This window comes from Lepidochelys olivacea (genome assembly GCF_965140295.1).
Source record: "Lepidochelys olivacea isolate rLepOli2 genome assembly, chromosome: 5".
Lineage (NCBI taxonomy): Eukaryota > Metazoa > Chordata > Testudines > Cheloniidae > Lepidochelys > Lepidochelys olivacea.
The window spans coordinates 91,737,107-91,753,804 of NC_140415.1; the positions used below are offsets into that span (position 1 = coordinate 91,737,107).

The 16,698-nt window shown below is 37.7% G+C and overlaps 1 protein-coding gene across 3 annotated transcripts in view; it reads left to right on the forward strand.

Moving 5' to 3' along the window:
• AGTPBP1 (ATP/GTP binding carboxypeptidase 1) overlaps positions 1-16,168 on the forward strand; it is a 143,464-nt gene extending 127,296 nt beyond the window's left edge. For 2 of the 3 annotated variants that reach the window (XM_084629416.1, XM_084629415.1), the window contains exon 26: positions 15,546-16,168. In XM_084629416.1, coding sequence (XP_084485542.1) covers positions 15,546-15,723 — 178 coding nt within the window. In that variant the 3' untranslated portion in view covers positions 15,724-16,168. The remainder of the gene's footprint in view (positions 1-15,545) is intronic. The other variant, XM_084629417.1, reaches the window with a different exon arrangement.
• Positions 16,169-16,698: the final 530 nt, after the last annotated feature.

The window sequence follows — 16,698 nt, forward strand, 5'->3', positions numbered from 1 at the left end:
TAGCTGGGCTTGCACTGCACTTCCCCCACAAAAGCCAAGGAAAGCCAGGATGTCTTTCTGAGATCAGGCTGCAGCATGAGGTTTGCCTGAGCTTTCTTTAGCTGCAGCTTTACCTGGTGCCATACTTGTGCACTGAGGTAGCAAAAGTATGTTGGCAAAGATGGGCCAGAATTCTGTGAACTGGTTGTAAAGGAGGGCCAGTGATAAACAAATGCTGCATGTGCTTTGAGCTATATTAGACAAATCTAGTGTGTGGAAAAAAGAATTTTTGTTGCTTAGAAGGGGGTTTCCAAGTGCTGCTAGTACAGGGTTAAGTTTATGCAGCCTTGTGAATTAGTTTATGCTGTATTTTATAAGAAATAGCATAACCTTTTCTCACTTTGTGGGAACAACGCATTGTAGGTTAATCCTTAGGAACACAGAGAAAGCCCAACAAGAATACTGTTGGTCCATTTTATCTGGCATGCTGCCTTTTCTATTAGCCAATACATGATCCTTTTGAGAGAAGAAAGCAATCCATAACACACGCAGCCAATTTTATAATACCACAGGGGAAGGCCCCAATTCCCTGCCCTGGGCTTTATCACTGAATCACAGTATGTCTGTAGTATGTCTCCTTTCAAAAATTACCATTTTTTTTTCCCCCCAGGAAAATTTTTTTCCTTCAATTTTTTTAAATAGTGAAAGACTATGCTTAAAAGAAGAGGCAGCTTAAAAGTTCTCTACTGTACCATAGAGTATAGCTAAATAACTGTTGCTAAGATTTTTGTGAAGAAATTCTTCTCTTCCTGATGTATTTCACAGCTCCTTCCATAGGTACCAAAAATGTTTCCTTCCCATTCTTTATAATTTCTTTACCTATCATTGTTCAACTCAAGTCAATCATTTTCTGTGACTGCATACAGAAGCAGTGAAGTACTGTATATTTGAAATCTTAGTAACCATGGAGGAATTAATTACAAACACTACAGGTCACACCCCCAGTTACATTGGCATAAAGTTTGTCAGGCTGTTTTTAATAATTCATAAATAACCTCTGGATTGCCACCCCCCAGAATGACAATAGAATTGAAGTGTTGGAGATCTGCCATGTTAAATGCATTCCAGCTGTTCCTTTTACCCCAGCTAATTAAATGAAAAGTTGTGGGACCTCACAGGCATGTGACAGGATTGTAGGGCTAGTTTGTCAGACACTGCATGCAGTGGTTTGTTTTTAATCCATTCCGCTTCTGGATAGTGTAGCTGCCCTTTGTGAGCCCTTCATTCTACCAAAAAACAGGTGCATGTTTCTCTACAGTAAAGAGTAACACAACTTCAAGTGGTTATTTGCATGGTGTTTACACTTTGTTAGTAAACTGACCTTTTTAAAAAAAGATTACAAGAAACTGTTGGCTCAACTTACAATATCTGTTTCTGTTTTTCTCTTTTTGTTCCCTTTATTTTGATTTATGCAATTGAAAACAATAGAATACCTCTTTACTGTGTTTTACATGCCCTTGAGAACCATTCTACACACAGTCCATGAGAACGCTGCAGACCCCACATTTAAGAACAAATACCTCTAGGTCTCAAATTTGATCTCGTATCCATTTTCAAATGTACAAAAACATTATCGTGATTTTTAATGCCTGTACCAATCCTTCTTTTTCTTAATAAAAAATAATCTGTGTAGCCACTATGGCAGCCACATGGTGTACCTGAGGAACTACACAGGTCCTATGATACAAAATCTGTAAACTCAAAATTCCCGTATTTTTAAGTAATAGCCACTCATAAACACCTGTTATGTTGCTGCTGTCACATGAAGAGTGTATGATTCAAAGTTTTGATGAAGACCATACAATATAGTAATCTGTTTGCTAAACGCTTTCTACATCACAGGTGTTATCTCAGCTTTTCCAGGTCAGCAGCTAGTCATCCTGCTTCCGTTGGTCACAATAAATTGTACAGAGGAAAACAATTTATTACAGTATTCTGTAAATCAAATAATATCTATATTACTGAATCAAAATGCAACTAGGAAAATGAGACTAGTAGTGATAGTGCAAGAAGCATATAGCAGATAGCTGACTGCTCCTCGTCTACCACTGTGCCATGTCGGATAGAGCCTAATCTTTGCTCTCGTCTTTGCTGCTAAAAAAAAGATGGTTACTTCCAGTGCAATAACTAATGTGTGATAGTTCTCTCATTGTAAAATCCCAGCGGAGACAAACTCCCTCCCTGTAGTTTTTACTGTGAGGCAAGCCGGGGAGGTCGACACTATACCCTTCATTCAGGTTTGATATTTATTTTACCTCTTGGTTAAACCTCAGTACCATGTCTCCAGTAGGAGTTTACAGCAGGAAAGCTATCATGCATTAGTTATCTCATAGTAAAAACACACTTTTTAGCAGTGAAGACAAAGCTAGTATTGGATCTGCAGTGTTCTGGAGGTAACAGGCTGGTCTTCCCCATGGGGATGGAGCACCTCACAAAGGTCTGTAGTGACCTAAACGCAGGAAGGTAGGGGGCAATGAACACCTCTTGTCATTCTCTGATGCAGCAGCTCTACCTACAATTTGGGGAGTAACGTTAATGAGCTGTGAGAGAAGTTGCATTTGGCCTTGGAGGAAGGGACAGCTAACATCACTGAAAGGTTGGGAATAAAAGTGAAAATGTAGGTGGTGTGATGGGAAATAACATATGGGAGGTGCTTAAAACCTCTTTTAACCAGCCTAATAAAGTCAAAATTGTAAGCTGTTCTGTAAAATGATGTGCACAGATGGATATATAGTTGGTTGTGAAATAACTGTACTCATAGAATAGTTATAAAAGATGATACAAGCACATAAGATCATGATACATCCTGCCCAGTGTCCTATCTCCTACAGTGGCGTGTACTAGAGCTTCAGAGGAAGTGTACAGAACAGGGCAATTATGGAGTGATTCACTGTGTTGTCCAGTCCTGACTTCTGTAAACCAGAGGTTTGGGATAGCCCCAAGTATGAGATTGTGCCCCTGATCATCTTGGTTAATAGCCATTGATGAATCTATCGTCTATGAACTTATCCATTTCTTTTTTTGAGCCCAGTTATACTTTTGGTGCTCACAGCATGCCAAGGAAATATGTTCCACAAGTTGTTTGTGCATTATATGAAAAAGTGCTTCCTCTTGTTTGTATTAAGCCCTGTTGCCTGTTAATTTTCTTCGGGTGACTCCTGGTTTTTGTATTGTGTGAAGAGGTCAATAATGGATATCTATTCACTTTGTCCACCCCATTCATGATTTTGTAGACCTCTGTCATATTCCTCCTTAGTTGTTTCTAAGCTGAGCAGACCCTAATCTTTTTAGTCTCTCTCCTCATATGTAAGCCATTCCACAACCTTGATTATCTTTTGTTGCCCTTTTGTGAACCTTTTCCTGTTCTATTCCATCCTTTTTATATCACTCAACATATAGATTTTGATGGTATATTAAATTTGTGCAAGAATTATTACTACTTTTCTCATGCTTAACTGCTTTTGAAAGAATTCTCTAGTAAAACTCATCTCAGCAGAGTTCTGTCGTGTGTGCGCGTGCGTGTGTGTATGCATCCAGCGTAATCTAAACACCTGCTATAGTTAAGGTTGAATTCTGATTTCCCTTCTAACCTTGCTTTTCAGTTACTCATACTTTTTTGCCTTAAATTTGAGGAATTTGGAGTGAAATCAGGTGATTTTGTTTTTGAGCTACTTGGTAATAAAGTCTACGTTTTGCTCATAAATTTCAATCAGAAAATTTTGCTCTCTGATAACTTGCAAAGGACTGAGGCTAGAAACTTCAGCTGTAGCTTGTCTTTCAGTGACACCTACAAAACAAAAATCAAGCCAGCTTTGAAGAATGGCTCAATCACTTTTAAATTAATGAATATTTTGAAGTTGGATGCATCTGTAAAGAACCTTTCAAAAACATATTTAGGATTCCCCATGTAAGGTACTTGGTAGAGAGAGTGAGCATTGCAGCCAAATGGTTCTTCACGAAAGGAATTAGGCCAGTTAAGAATGCTTCTGTTAGTGCCACTGGGGCATGGTGCTTCAGTAACTTATATTTCCATAGTTGGGAGCATTTAGATTATGCCTCGGATCAAGGAATTTGAAGCCAAATACTTCAGATTTTTCTCACTTCTTTCATTCTTTTTCTTTAAAAGTCATGGGAAATTAAATATCTTAATATAACATTAGCACTGAAGTCAGGAAATTCTAAATGTTAAGTTGCTTCCATTATGTTCACTTAGTCCTATTGTATTAAAAACTGCAAAATATAGTACTTTCACATATAAACCTGTGTGTGTAATATAAAATGTGTGGGGAGCATCCTTTAACTTGTGGAATAGACTGGCTTTTAACAACTTGTTTCTGTCTTAATGCAGCATTAAGACAAATTAATGTTTGTGTGTGACTTTTAAAAACTGCTGTCTATTTGTCATAACCAGTTCTATCAGTGTATACCTTTAAGTCCGATCCTGTTCCATTGATTTCAATGGCAAAGTTTCCATTGAAATCAGTGGGAGCAGATTCAGATCCCCATAGGTACAGGGAATATCTCTCTGATTAAAAAAAACTTTCAAACCACTGATTACTGTTTAAGTGACATAATATATGTTGCATCACTGAATGAAAGCATAAAACCAAGTGGGCCCCCTTTTTATAGGGGGGTATTTTGACCTAATCCTTGTACATAAACTGCACAGTCCTATAATTTTTCCATACTTTTCCATACTATTGTTCTGAAGGCTTCAGGAGTAAGTCCCACCCTTCATCGCAGGCCCCCAGATTTTCTGCTGCTGTTGGTAGAAAAAGTTGGCAATTCAGTTTCTCCCAACAATTTTGTATTCTAACTTTAATTTGAATTTTTGTGCGCTAGCAACCTATAATCAGTCATTCCTCTCCTGGCTTGGGTATTTGGCAGCGCAGAAGTTTGTCAACCAGATGTGCCACTTCAGCACCTCACTAGGAGTCCTCTGCTACCCTTGGGCTATGCAACCACTGCACTGAATGGAAGCAGCATTCCCTATGTGAGGTGGCATTCACAGGCTCCACATAGGGTGAATTACATAGCCAGCCAACCCTCGCACTGCCAAGCACCCAGGGCTCTGAATTGTACTGGCAGCTCAGGTCCCCTCCCCTCACCTGAGGAGCTACCTCCAGTGCAGGAAAGGTGGGAACGGGTCTCACTGTCTCTCTACCCTTTCCCTACTCCACAGGCTTTGAGTGCACATTAGAGCATAGGGAGCACTTCAGAGATCCATGAGGATTCCACTCCCCGTGAAGTAAAACCATTATGGGATTAGAGAAGAGGAAGTGAGAAATCCATTCCCATGTTCAAAGTGGCTCCTGAGTAAAGCCCTGAGTTGAACTAGGTTACTCCTATAGTACTTATTTGGGTGCTAGTTAGCCTGTGGGATCAGGCTGGCAACCTTTGACGTTCATGGAGACATCTAGCAGCTTACTTCTACAAACAACATATTTGTACCAATACTCTTCCTTAGCTGAGTATAAACAGCCAGGGGAAGTACCATGCATGCACTAAACACCCCAGCACCCGCCACTCACCCCAACAAACTTTCTGTGCAGGACTTTTCCAGGACAGGATGCCAGTGGCTTGCCAGGAATTCATTAATATTAATAATATATCTTCCCTTTCAAACATTATTAAAGGTATGATTTTGTATAGACACCACCTCTGAGGATATAAGGTCCAAATAAGGGCTTCTGATTAAAACCAAATGTTAAACTAAAGCATTATGAAATTTCTTTGTTTTTATCTAACATTTTGGGAGCCTAGGGTTGGTGCAGCAGTAGCTCCACTTGTGAAAAAGTGACACCTTTGGAAAGGGTCTTTCTTCCAAAAGATCACATACACCATAGGAATGAGAACACACTGTACAGCAATTTCATAACCTCAGCAATAACTATTCTGAGCAAAGATTCCTCATATACTTAGTAAGGAAAGACTGTTTGGTGGCAAGCATGTGGCTCATCATCTAGGGATATGAGCCTTGCTTAGAGTGAGACCTCTCAGGGTCTGTCATGGTCAAACCCTTGATGTGATTTGTGACAATAGCAATGGCTTTTAACTCATTGGCTACAAGGAAGCTGGGTTACACAGATACCATTATTCTTCCTACACAGATACCTTGTGCATATAAGCATACAGCGAGAAGCTGTTTGGAAGAATAGTAGAGAAATTAGTAGCTGAGATAACAGTGAGGGTTGAGGCCCCTATGAAAGCCAGCATAAAAATCCATTGGTCACCACCAAGCACCCGGGTATCCAAGAAGGAACTGTTACTTTAGCAGAGGTAAAAATCTGGAGCAGAAGCTTCCAAGAAACCTAATTACATTTTCTACCAAACCAACAAAATTCTCAGCGTGACAACGATGAAACGAGCATTTGTGTCTAAGAGCTCACAATCCCTTCTTTCTGATCTACTTTCCGCACCCAAAATCTTCAGAAGTGGCTAGTAACAGCAAGGTACAGGTTGCAAATTACACATGCATAGACAACATACGAATCAGTGCCTTGCCCCAAGGGTGGGGGGGCACTTGTAACTGGAAAGCTGCTAAAAAGGATTAATAGCCACCGGTTGTTTAAAATCCTGAAGAGCTTTGAACCCAATGAATTGCTCATCCAGTGGTCAAAACAAGGATGGCTCAAACTGTAATTTTACCATCATGATGAAGATTTGCATAGATCCAAAGCTTCCTTGCATCAGTCATTTCCTGACAGTGCTCATCCATAGCCAATTATCTCCAGTGGGCAGGATTGCTGGTTTCATCCTGTGAGTGGGTTTCTCAAAATACATCTACGAAAGCTTCTCCTGAGGACATAGAACCACACACCTGATAAAATGCAAAATTAGGTGTCAATCTCAGATCACATCTTAATGTCCTGTTTGTACTCACCTACCCACAAACATGATGAAAGCCAACCAAATTTTCACTCCAGAGCTCCATGTTCTCACTATAGAAACAAGCCGCACACAGTAGGGCGTATAGGTGGAAGACAAATTTCCAAAATCTCAGCATATGCAATCTTTCAGTTCATTTTGACAGCTGTTAGTGGTGTGTCTGAACAAAACACACACACTCACTCTCTCTCACATGGCCATATGGGATCAAGCCAGTGATCCAATTAGTATCCTGCCTATGATGCTGGCCAGCACCATTTATGTCAGAAGAAGGTATAAGAAGCCAAACAGTAGGCTTTTACAGTGCTCACAAGGAAGTATTCTCTTGCCTCCCATTAGAGGTTGGTTTATGATTGAGGCATGTATGTTGTATCCCTTCCAAAACCAGAAAGTAAGTAGAGGTTGAAGCTTCTCTGTGGCAATGGAAGTAATGCATTGGGCAAATAATTTGTTTTCAAGGCAATTCACATAAAGGATACAGCAAAGGGGAAACCACAGAGAGTTGAAGTCCTCTTAATTCTCTACTGCCCACGAGGCAGGACTTCCTATGCAGCCAAGGAACCCATACTGGACCTACAGAAAAAGACCAGACCCCTTGAAGCGGGACTCCTTCATCCAGACCACGAACACCTATAGTCAACAGCTGGTCATTTGAAGAGAAGTGTAGTTCAGCATGAATTCTCTCTTAGCTTTTGGTATCCAGATAGAACTCAACCAAGAATGTCCTACATTAATCTGGAACATTTTTACATTTCTGGTGAATTGGGAAACATAATTCTCTTTGGGGCAGGGACTGCCTCTTTATTTTTACTGTTCCCAGGAAAAAGGGTCCTGACGTCTAAATGATACTGAACTGTAAGACTAATAATAATCACAACATTATGGTGATTTCAGCTACATTGGAGTTTCTCAGAATAGTTGATTGGAGTCCTACAATCAAGCATTATGGAAACATGGGTACAAGTCCTAGTGGCATTCTGTAGGTAGGCATGTTGGACTCTGTTTGACTATCATCAAAGGACAAGATTAATCAAATGACCGGTTATACAGGACAAAACCATTTACCTCCAAAAGGCAGGTTGTGAAATTACTTCCCTTGCCTATACAAGAACCATGCTGCTGTTGTCCTAAGAAATGAGGTTAATTTTATAGCTCCAGAAACCTTTCTGTTCAAGATAAATTCCTCCTTCCACAGTGCCTGGGAAATAGTCCAAGGCCATAGTGTCCCAGTTGGAATATTTGTGGTAAATAAGGTAACAGTTACTGTACATACTTTTCTGAAGCTGCTGATTGTAATAATATGTCTGAGAGAGTCTCCTTTTTAAAAGACAAAAGGTGTATGCATTCAGAAGCACTGTAATTAATTAAACAAATAGTATAGGTAATTACACAAGACCTCCTCTTCCTTAACTTGGGAGAAAGAGGACAGGCCAACATTTTAAAGTACTTTTCAATATTTCATTACATCTGGATGTACTTACCTTAAGTTAACCAAAGCATTTTCAACTGAGTCAGCAGCATGTTTGATTTACAAAAAAGAAAGCAATAACTAGACTTATTTCCCTCTGGTAATGCACTTTAACATTTTAGGCGATGAATTAAACATTTAAATTATTTATTTTCCTTTAATTATTCTGAACTCTTTTTCCAGTATTTTCCCCCCAGTTTCCCCAAAGAGAAACCATTAGGCTACATGTAATAATGGTCCTGTAGTAAGAATTATGGTTGTGATGCTGACGGGTTTGATGGGCTCTATGAATGCAATGAAATAAAAACATATGACTCTGGTCATAACTAGTGGGATTTATGAGCATTATCTATCTTTGTCTGATGACTTGACCTTGTTCAGAAATTCTGGTGCCTTGTTCAATTTTATAAGGCTCACACAGTATGTTCTAGGTTAGTGGTTCTCAACCAAGGGTATGCAGAGGTCTTCCAGGGGATATATTGACTCATCTAGATATTTGCCTAGTTTTACAACAGGTTACATAAAAAGCACTAGCGAAATCACTACAAACAAAAATTTCATCCAGACAATGACTTGTTTATTCTGCTCTATATACTATACACTGAAATGTAAGAACAATATTTATATTCCAATGAAAAAGTAAGTGATCTGATATAGTGTGCTGTGATACTTTTGTATTATGTCTGATTTTGTAAGCAAGTATTTTTTAAGTAAGGTGAAACTTGGGGGTACGCAAGACAAATCAGACTCCTGAAAGAGGTACAGTAGTCCTGAAAAGTTGAGAACCACTGTTCTAGGTTATCCAGTGTTTTCATTTTATAGATTTTGTTTAATTATAGCAGACACAGATTGAGCTTTAGGATTTCTCATATTACTTTCTCATTAGAGTTAACAAAGAGGAAATTTTGGGAAATGGCCAGGGGGAGACCAGCTCTAGAAATGAGAGGAGACGGAAACCAGCTACAAATGCTACCTCCCCATCTCACTTTGTGGGAAGGTTGATGGCACCCAGCTCCTTTTGATTGTGAATAGAAGTTGGACACTGAACTGCTTTTCAAATTTGTCCTTTAGATCTTTCCTTCTCACATAGGAAAAACCATAGAAGGGGAGAATTACCCAAGGGAACTCCATAAGCAGATGTAAGTTGAGTTCCATGAGTGATATTGCCTTCAAGGGAGGAGATTTTTTAGCTACTGTAGGAGCATGGCCTTCCAATAGCTTGGATATCTGGAGATCTCTGGGTAAATTCTAAGGAACTGAGGACATGGAAAGCTGGTTCCTTTGCACTACTCCCTGACTCCTCTCCTCCCACTTTTACTTCCCTGTCAAAACTCCTTTGGCAGCAATCACTGGTTCCTTGCCAGTTGTTTTTCTGTCTCTCGCTGATACCATGTGGTGGTGTAACTTTCAGTCTTTGGGCAGAAACTCTCAATCTCTTCTTGTAAAGCACTGTAAATATCCTAATGTAAGTGTGTTTTAATAAGTTATAGAAAATTTTTGCTTCCTTCAAGGTTGACTTCTCCTGCAACTGAAGCATTTGAATAATGAAAAATGAGACACATGTTTTGTATCAGAAAAAAACAAAACTGGAAAAATCATGAGTTCGTTGTGGCAAAAATAGCCATTTTAGCTGGGGGAAAAAATCACAACTTTTTTCCAAAAATTAGTGTATTTTTATTGGTAAGTGTACCAAAACATTCATTCAAATAGGAAAAAATATAGAACATAAAATATTGCCAAAATTATTTGAAAAATTATAGTAGGTCTTGTTTTGATATAGCATTTTATGCATTTTTAAATTACATGATTTTCTGGATATCCTGTCATTTCTAAACATATTTTTGTATAAAGGAAGGGTATACTTTTGAAAAGCACTATTTGTTTGAGAGTCTGAGTCCTGCAACACTCATAAGTTACACTTAGTTTTCATTGAGAAGTTGATCTTCACACTTGTAAGGGTAAAAATTAAATTTAAATAAAATATATGAACGCTAAAGAAGTTTTAAAGGGGTCACTTGAACAGCTGTGACTTTAAAGAAAGCACACATTATGTAATCCATGACAATCCACCAGTCTTAATAATAATAAACCAATTTATTATTAACTTTTTGTTTTAAAAAGAAAAGCAAGAGGTGATGGGGGAGGAGGGATTATTGAGTATGTTAATTAGAAACAACTCAAGGGAAAAGTTAGGAAATTAAAATCCATAGAATCAGCATGGAAGGCAGCTAAAAATACTTTGAGTCCCAAGACATGTCATGATATTAAAAAAACAAAATTGATTAAACAGCAAGGTTCAAGTGTTCGTCACCAAAAATGTAGAAATCCAGCACAAGTGAGAACAGTGGAGTAGAGTCTAAATTTTGTTAGATGCATTCTAAAATACAGATTAAAGAGGGCTAAGAAGAATTTCGAAGAACAAATATCAAAGGATGATATGATAAATTCACTACATCAGAAATAGATCCATGGGAGGGCCTGTTGGCTGTTAACTGTACCAGACACTCGGATACCTTTTCGATGGGTACAGAAGGAAATGAAACATGTAGACAAAATAAGCATAACCTAACATATTTTATTTCAGTAGAATGTGAATGGGCAATAATAGCATAGTGGGTGCCATGGAGAGCCAGGTAAACTTGTTAAAATGAAAATAATTTCAGAGCCAGACTTAATAGGGGCAGATATTTAGGCAAGCTTCTCCGTGTAGCTTTGCTAATCCTGACCTGTAAATTAACTCTTCTAGTACTGGACTTCTCCTGAGTGGAAAAAGATAATTATTGTATTGATAGTTTTATGATTAGTAAAAATTTCATCAAAGATTAAACTACCCTTACATTTCTAACCTGAGATTTGAATGCAGATTGGCAGTTGCAAATGTCTGTGGTGCATTATTATTACTCTGCTTTGTTCTCTGGATTTTAAAAAGATGATCATGTTAAGATAAAAACTTGACATGCCTAAGTGTTCCCTGATGCCTCTTTTGAGACAAAGCTGCAGTATTGGCTTGTTTTTAATACTACTTGCTAGTTGTTGACCTAAAACGGAGTTAAAATAGCAATAATTTTCCGTCTTGTATGCGTATTGCAACTGTCTTGTACGCATATTGCAACACAGAATTCAGAGTGGTAGCCGTGTTAGTCTGTATCAGCAAAAAGAGTGAGTGCTTGTGGCACCTTAGAAACGAACAAATTTATTTGGGCATAAGCTTTCGTGGGCTAAAACGCACTTCATCGGATTTATGCAGTGAAAAATATAGGAGGAAGATCACACACACACACACCCACCCACCCCCCTTATCCATAGCTTATGCCCAAATAAATTTTGTATTAGTCTCTAAGGTGCCACAATACTCTGTTTTTTTAGAATTCAGAATGTAGACTGGGACATAGTCTGTCACTTGGTAAACAGAATGTAAGCTCCTAGAAGTGAAGGTGGCTTGCTGAAATGTCCAGTTCTCTGCGTAATCATTAAGACAGTTGCAACATGTTCTGGACTGTGTATGTGTAAAATAATTTTTTTAAAAACTACAGTAAACTTACCTGATGGAGAGAGAGTATCTCTTGCAGAAGACTCCATTGCATTCTCTGTTATCCTAAGTTACATGCAGCTAAACAAATCAATTTTATAAGTGTCTATTGTAATACATTTTTATACGTTAACTTCATGGTAGCACTGGCTAGAAAAACATGTCATTGGCACTGCAAAAATTAATTTTGTGAAACTTTTCAGTTCTCACAACTATGAGTTAATGAGGGCAGTGTTCAGAATTAATGGCTGCATTTCCTGTGAATTGAATTACACAGAATATCCTGTTTCAGAGTAGCAGCCGTGTAAGTGAGCTGTAGCTCATGGAAGCTTATGCTCAAATAAATTTGTTAGTCTCTAAGGTGCCACAAGTACTCCTTTTCTTTTTACAGAATATCCTGCAATTGCAGTGGGAACTCCTTGTATGTGTAATCTAGCAAATCAATATCTGTGTTGAGTGATCCGAAGCAGAAATCCCAGAATAGTCTACACACTTGTTGAGATGAGATGTGTTTTGAGTGTGGTTTCTTGCAGGGAGTAATTTTCCAAAGAGATGAATGAAAATTTCAACCTATTTTCCTTCAAATGAAGTAGGTGTTGGTGGATTATGATTTTCTAGAGGAAGGAAAATAGTCACATCGTTAAATCACGGGATGGGGAGTCAGGAGATCTGGCTTTTGTTACTGGCCCTGCCATAGATGTTCAGTGCCATGTTGTATCCCTATCTGTAAAACAAGGATACCTTGAAGACTTAATTCATTAATGCTTGTGAAGTGCCTTGTGAGCCTCATGTAAAGGCACTAGAATAACAGTCTTGTTATAAGTTTATTTGTGCCAGTCAGAGTACCTGATTGTATCCCTCTCCTTAACCCTTCATATGTTGCTTGTCCTTTTGGAATGTAAACTAATTAGGGTAGACACCCAATATATGTATGTTCAACATCTAGCATAATTAGCCTTGGCCCTAGTTGGGGTCTGTGGGTGCCACCAAAATATTAAATAACAATTGTTAAACACATTTAGTTTTGTATTGCTTTTCTTTTTGTGGTATTTAGTAAGCACAACCAAGCTCTTAACCCTTATTCTGAAAAATTTAAAGGGTAAATGTAATATACAGTAGCCTAGTCTCTCTCTCTTTTGTGTGCGCTAATTTAATTTGTTAGGCCTTTTATTTTTAGTACTTTTAAAACCTATTTTTAAACTAAAAAGTCCAGGTTTTTTGGTCATGTTCCCAGTATGTGAATCTTAGCTGTCAGTTACACACTTCACTTGAGGTTTGAAGGTACAGAGAATACGCTCAGTGAAAAATATTTGCACCAAATTTCAGCCCATTGCAAATTATAATGGTCCTTTGCTTACTCTTTAAAAGAGCTTTAGAGTGGAAACAGTAATGAAATTAAATGCAGAGCTACTGTCAAGAGATCCTATAGTGTACCTCAAAAAAAAAAGTTGTAAAAATTCAAATGTATAACTTTGAAATACTTTGTTTAATGATCCTAACACAATAACCCAAACCAGACCACCTTACATGTTCCTAACACACCTGTTGTGTGTTTATGAGTTGTATCTGGTTATTATTGATTCCTTAGTTCCAGCTCTTCCAATGTAGAAACATTTGGCAACCCTAATGGGGAATCTATATGATTTGATTATGAATTTAAAATGGGTAAGTTGCAGATCCTTTCTAGGACCTCATCCGAACTCAGAGCTACTTACTTTATGAAATATTTAGAAGCATTTAGTGCTTTTAAGCAAATAGCTTTATTCTGTGTCCCAAGAGACAATAATAAACCTGGGTACGAAAAATTCAATTTTTATTTTTTCTCATAATAGGAAACTCTGGGGTAGTGAAAAAGGCCTATTCAGTCTTGGTTTACTCTAATGGTAGATAATCATTTTAGAATCTTGGAAGAAATTAGTTTAGCACATTACTCTAGAAACCATTTAGAATATCCCATAGTCACTTACCCAGCTTCTTAAAGTTAACTGCTGCCTGTGAACTGCAGGATTTAAGATAAGATGTTCAAAAACTAATCTATGCAAAGTATGAATAAGTTTAACAATTTTCAAATAACCTTGATAATTTTGCATACAAAAGAAGGCTTAACCCCCTGCTTTGTGAGTACTTAAGCTTTCATTTACAAACTAGTCAAAAGTGCTCTTTGTAACATTTTTCAAACTAATTAATAACTTTTTTTTAATTAAAACATAAGTTTACAATCTGAAAACGAGCTTATAATTTAAAACACTAAAGTTGGAAGCTCTTGACAGCAGGGTCTACGTTTTCTTGTATCTGTTCAGTCCCTATCACAGTTAATACATATTCTGTATGTTATATAGTAGCACCTTGTTAGGGTATAGATATTCAGACCTGTCTGTAAAGGCCTATACTCTAAGAATTTAGGTGTATTCTTATCACTTAGCTAGTTATAGAGGTATAAAAGAAAATCAAAATTGCTGTCTGCCGGTGTAAGGGCCTGCTCTTACTGTGACAGTCTGAGGCTCTGTTCTTAGGCTAAGATCTCTGGCTAAGCAGCAGAGGCAGCCATAAGCTGGGACGCGTATGGTCATATCCTCACATTCCAAACTAGTCGCGTTGAATCAGGCAATCTGGGGCTGTTAGAAAGGTGATCTGATCTATCACCTCCAGAGAAAGGGAAGAGCCTAGAGGATGTAAAAGGAAGTTTAGTTTGATAGTTTTCTGTTCAGTAAGAACTCACTTATCAATAGACACAGCTGGGAAACCCTTATGTCTTTATAGATGTAGTTGTGAAATCCTCACTTCTGTATTATTTTGTCATTATAGTTCCCACTTTGCTATTGTTTATTTGCCTGGTCTCTGTCTGGTTCCGTGATTGTTTGTTTGCTGTATAATTAATTTTGCTGGGTGTAAACTAATTAAGGTGGTGGGATATAGTTGGTTAAATAATCATGTTACAATATGTTAGGATTGGTTAGTTAAATTTCAGGAAAATGATAGGTTAAGGTATAGCTAAGCAGAACTCAAGTTTTACTATATAGTCTTCAGTCAATCAGGAAGTAAGGGGGGGGAATGGGAACGGGAACGGAATGGGGGTGGGGAAATTGGAATCATGTTTTGCTAAGGGGCGGAAATGGGAGCAGGGACACAGGTAGGCTCTGTGGTGTCAGAGCTGGGAAGGGGGACACTAAGGAAGGAAACTGGAATCATGCTTGCTGGAAGTTCACCCCCATAAATATCAAATTGTCTGTACTTTTGGACTTCGGGTATTGTTGCTCTCTGTTCATGCAAGAAGGACCAGGGAAGTAAGCGGGTGAAGGAATAAGCCCTCTAACATACCTAAAAAGCTAACTTACTCCCGTTCAATGACTTTTAAATTGTGTATAATTTCTTTATATTTTACATATATATCCTATGTAGTGTGTGTCTGATATTAATTTGTTAGCTTTATAAATGTCATTTTGGCTCACCGTTTATATGCATTATTCAGGTTAATTATTCCTATTAGCCTGATTTTCTTACATTAAAACGAGTATCATTTTGAATTATTCATTTAGCTCAAGATAAGGTCTTTCTGACTGTAGCTGAATTTAAATCTTTAAAAGCAATTAATGCAACCTATTGTGTGTTGTCTTTCTACAGCCCCACTACATATGTTCTAGATGAAGATGAGCCTCGCTTCCTTGAAGAAGTTGATTACAGTGCAGAGAGTAATGATGAGCAAGACATTGAATTGGCTGATAATGCAGGCGATTATGAACCCTCTGTTCCAGAAGAGGGGCTTTCTGACTCAGAAATGACAAGGACACACCTGCCTTGAGCCATCTTTGTAGACTCAAAGAAGAAAATGAATATCCTGGTTTTTAGTGGACAGGAAACAGGGAAGTATCTGGCTCTCAAGAGGGTTGGCTCAAAGAGACAAAAGTAATTGAAGCCAGTTTAGCTGAAAGACAATAAATGTGTTTCTGATTTATGATAATATTGGCATTTGTTTTATTTAAGGAATTCAGTGCCTTCATTTGGCATTGAATATATCAAACAATTGCTTTACCATTTCATTTTCTACCAAATATTGTTGCATGGCTTTTTGTGTCCTTAATCACCAACAAATGGATTATAAATTGTAGTATGTCAGATACACAAATTAATATTAAAATGCCTTGTGGTACAGTCCTTTGAGTTTCTTCCTGAAAAATACAATGTACAGGTTTTTATTAATTTGTGTGTTTATTGAGGTTGAGGTTTTTCTTTAGAATTATGTTAAATGCTTGATTTTTTTGAAGTAATGCGGAGCTTGCTTTGAAACAGTTTCATTCTCTAGTTACTAAATTAAACAAAAATGAAAATTTGATCAATTGTTGTGCTTGTTTCTTGATCCTTTAATACACTGAGATTATAATTTTACAGCAGCCATAATTTAAAATATACAATGACATCTAACTTGCCTTTTTAAAAAAGAAAGTTATTCTTGCAAGATTACTGTTAGTCCACTAGTCAGAAGTGTTTTATGGTGGCTCCTGCACCTACTATGAATTGTATGTTTGCATAAAACTCTTCCCTGAAACACATCATCTCAGTGAAGAGAGAGATGTTCATCTCCACAATCAGTTAATTTTTAGCTTTGCAAACAAGTTTACTCAGTGACAAGAAGTGGCTAAATGTGTATACTGTATGTATATTTTGCTATGTATTTTTTAGCAACTTATTTAATATTCTTGTCAAATTCTTGTATTGTCAAAATGAGTTAATTTCATTCTGGGCATGTTTTTAAGGGGAAAGGTGGTATCCATGTTGG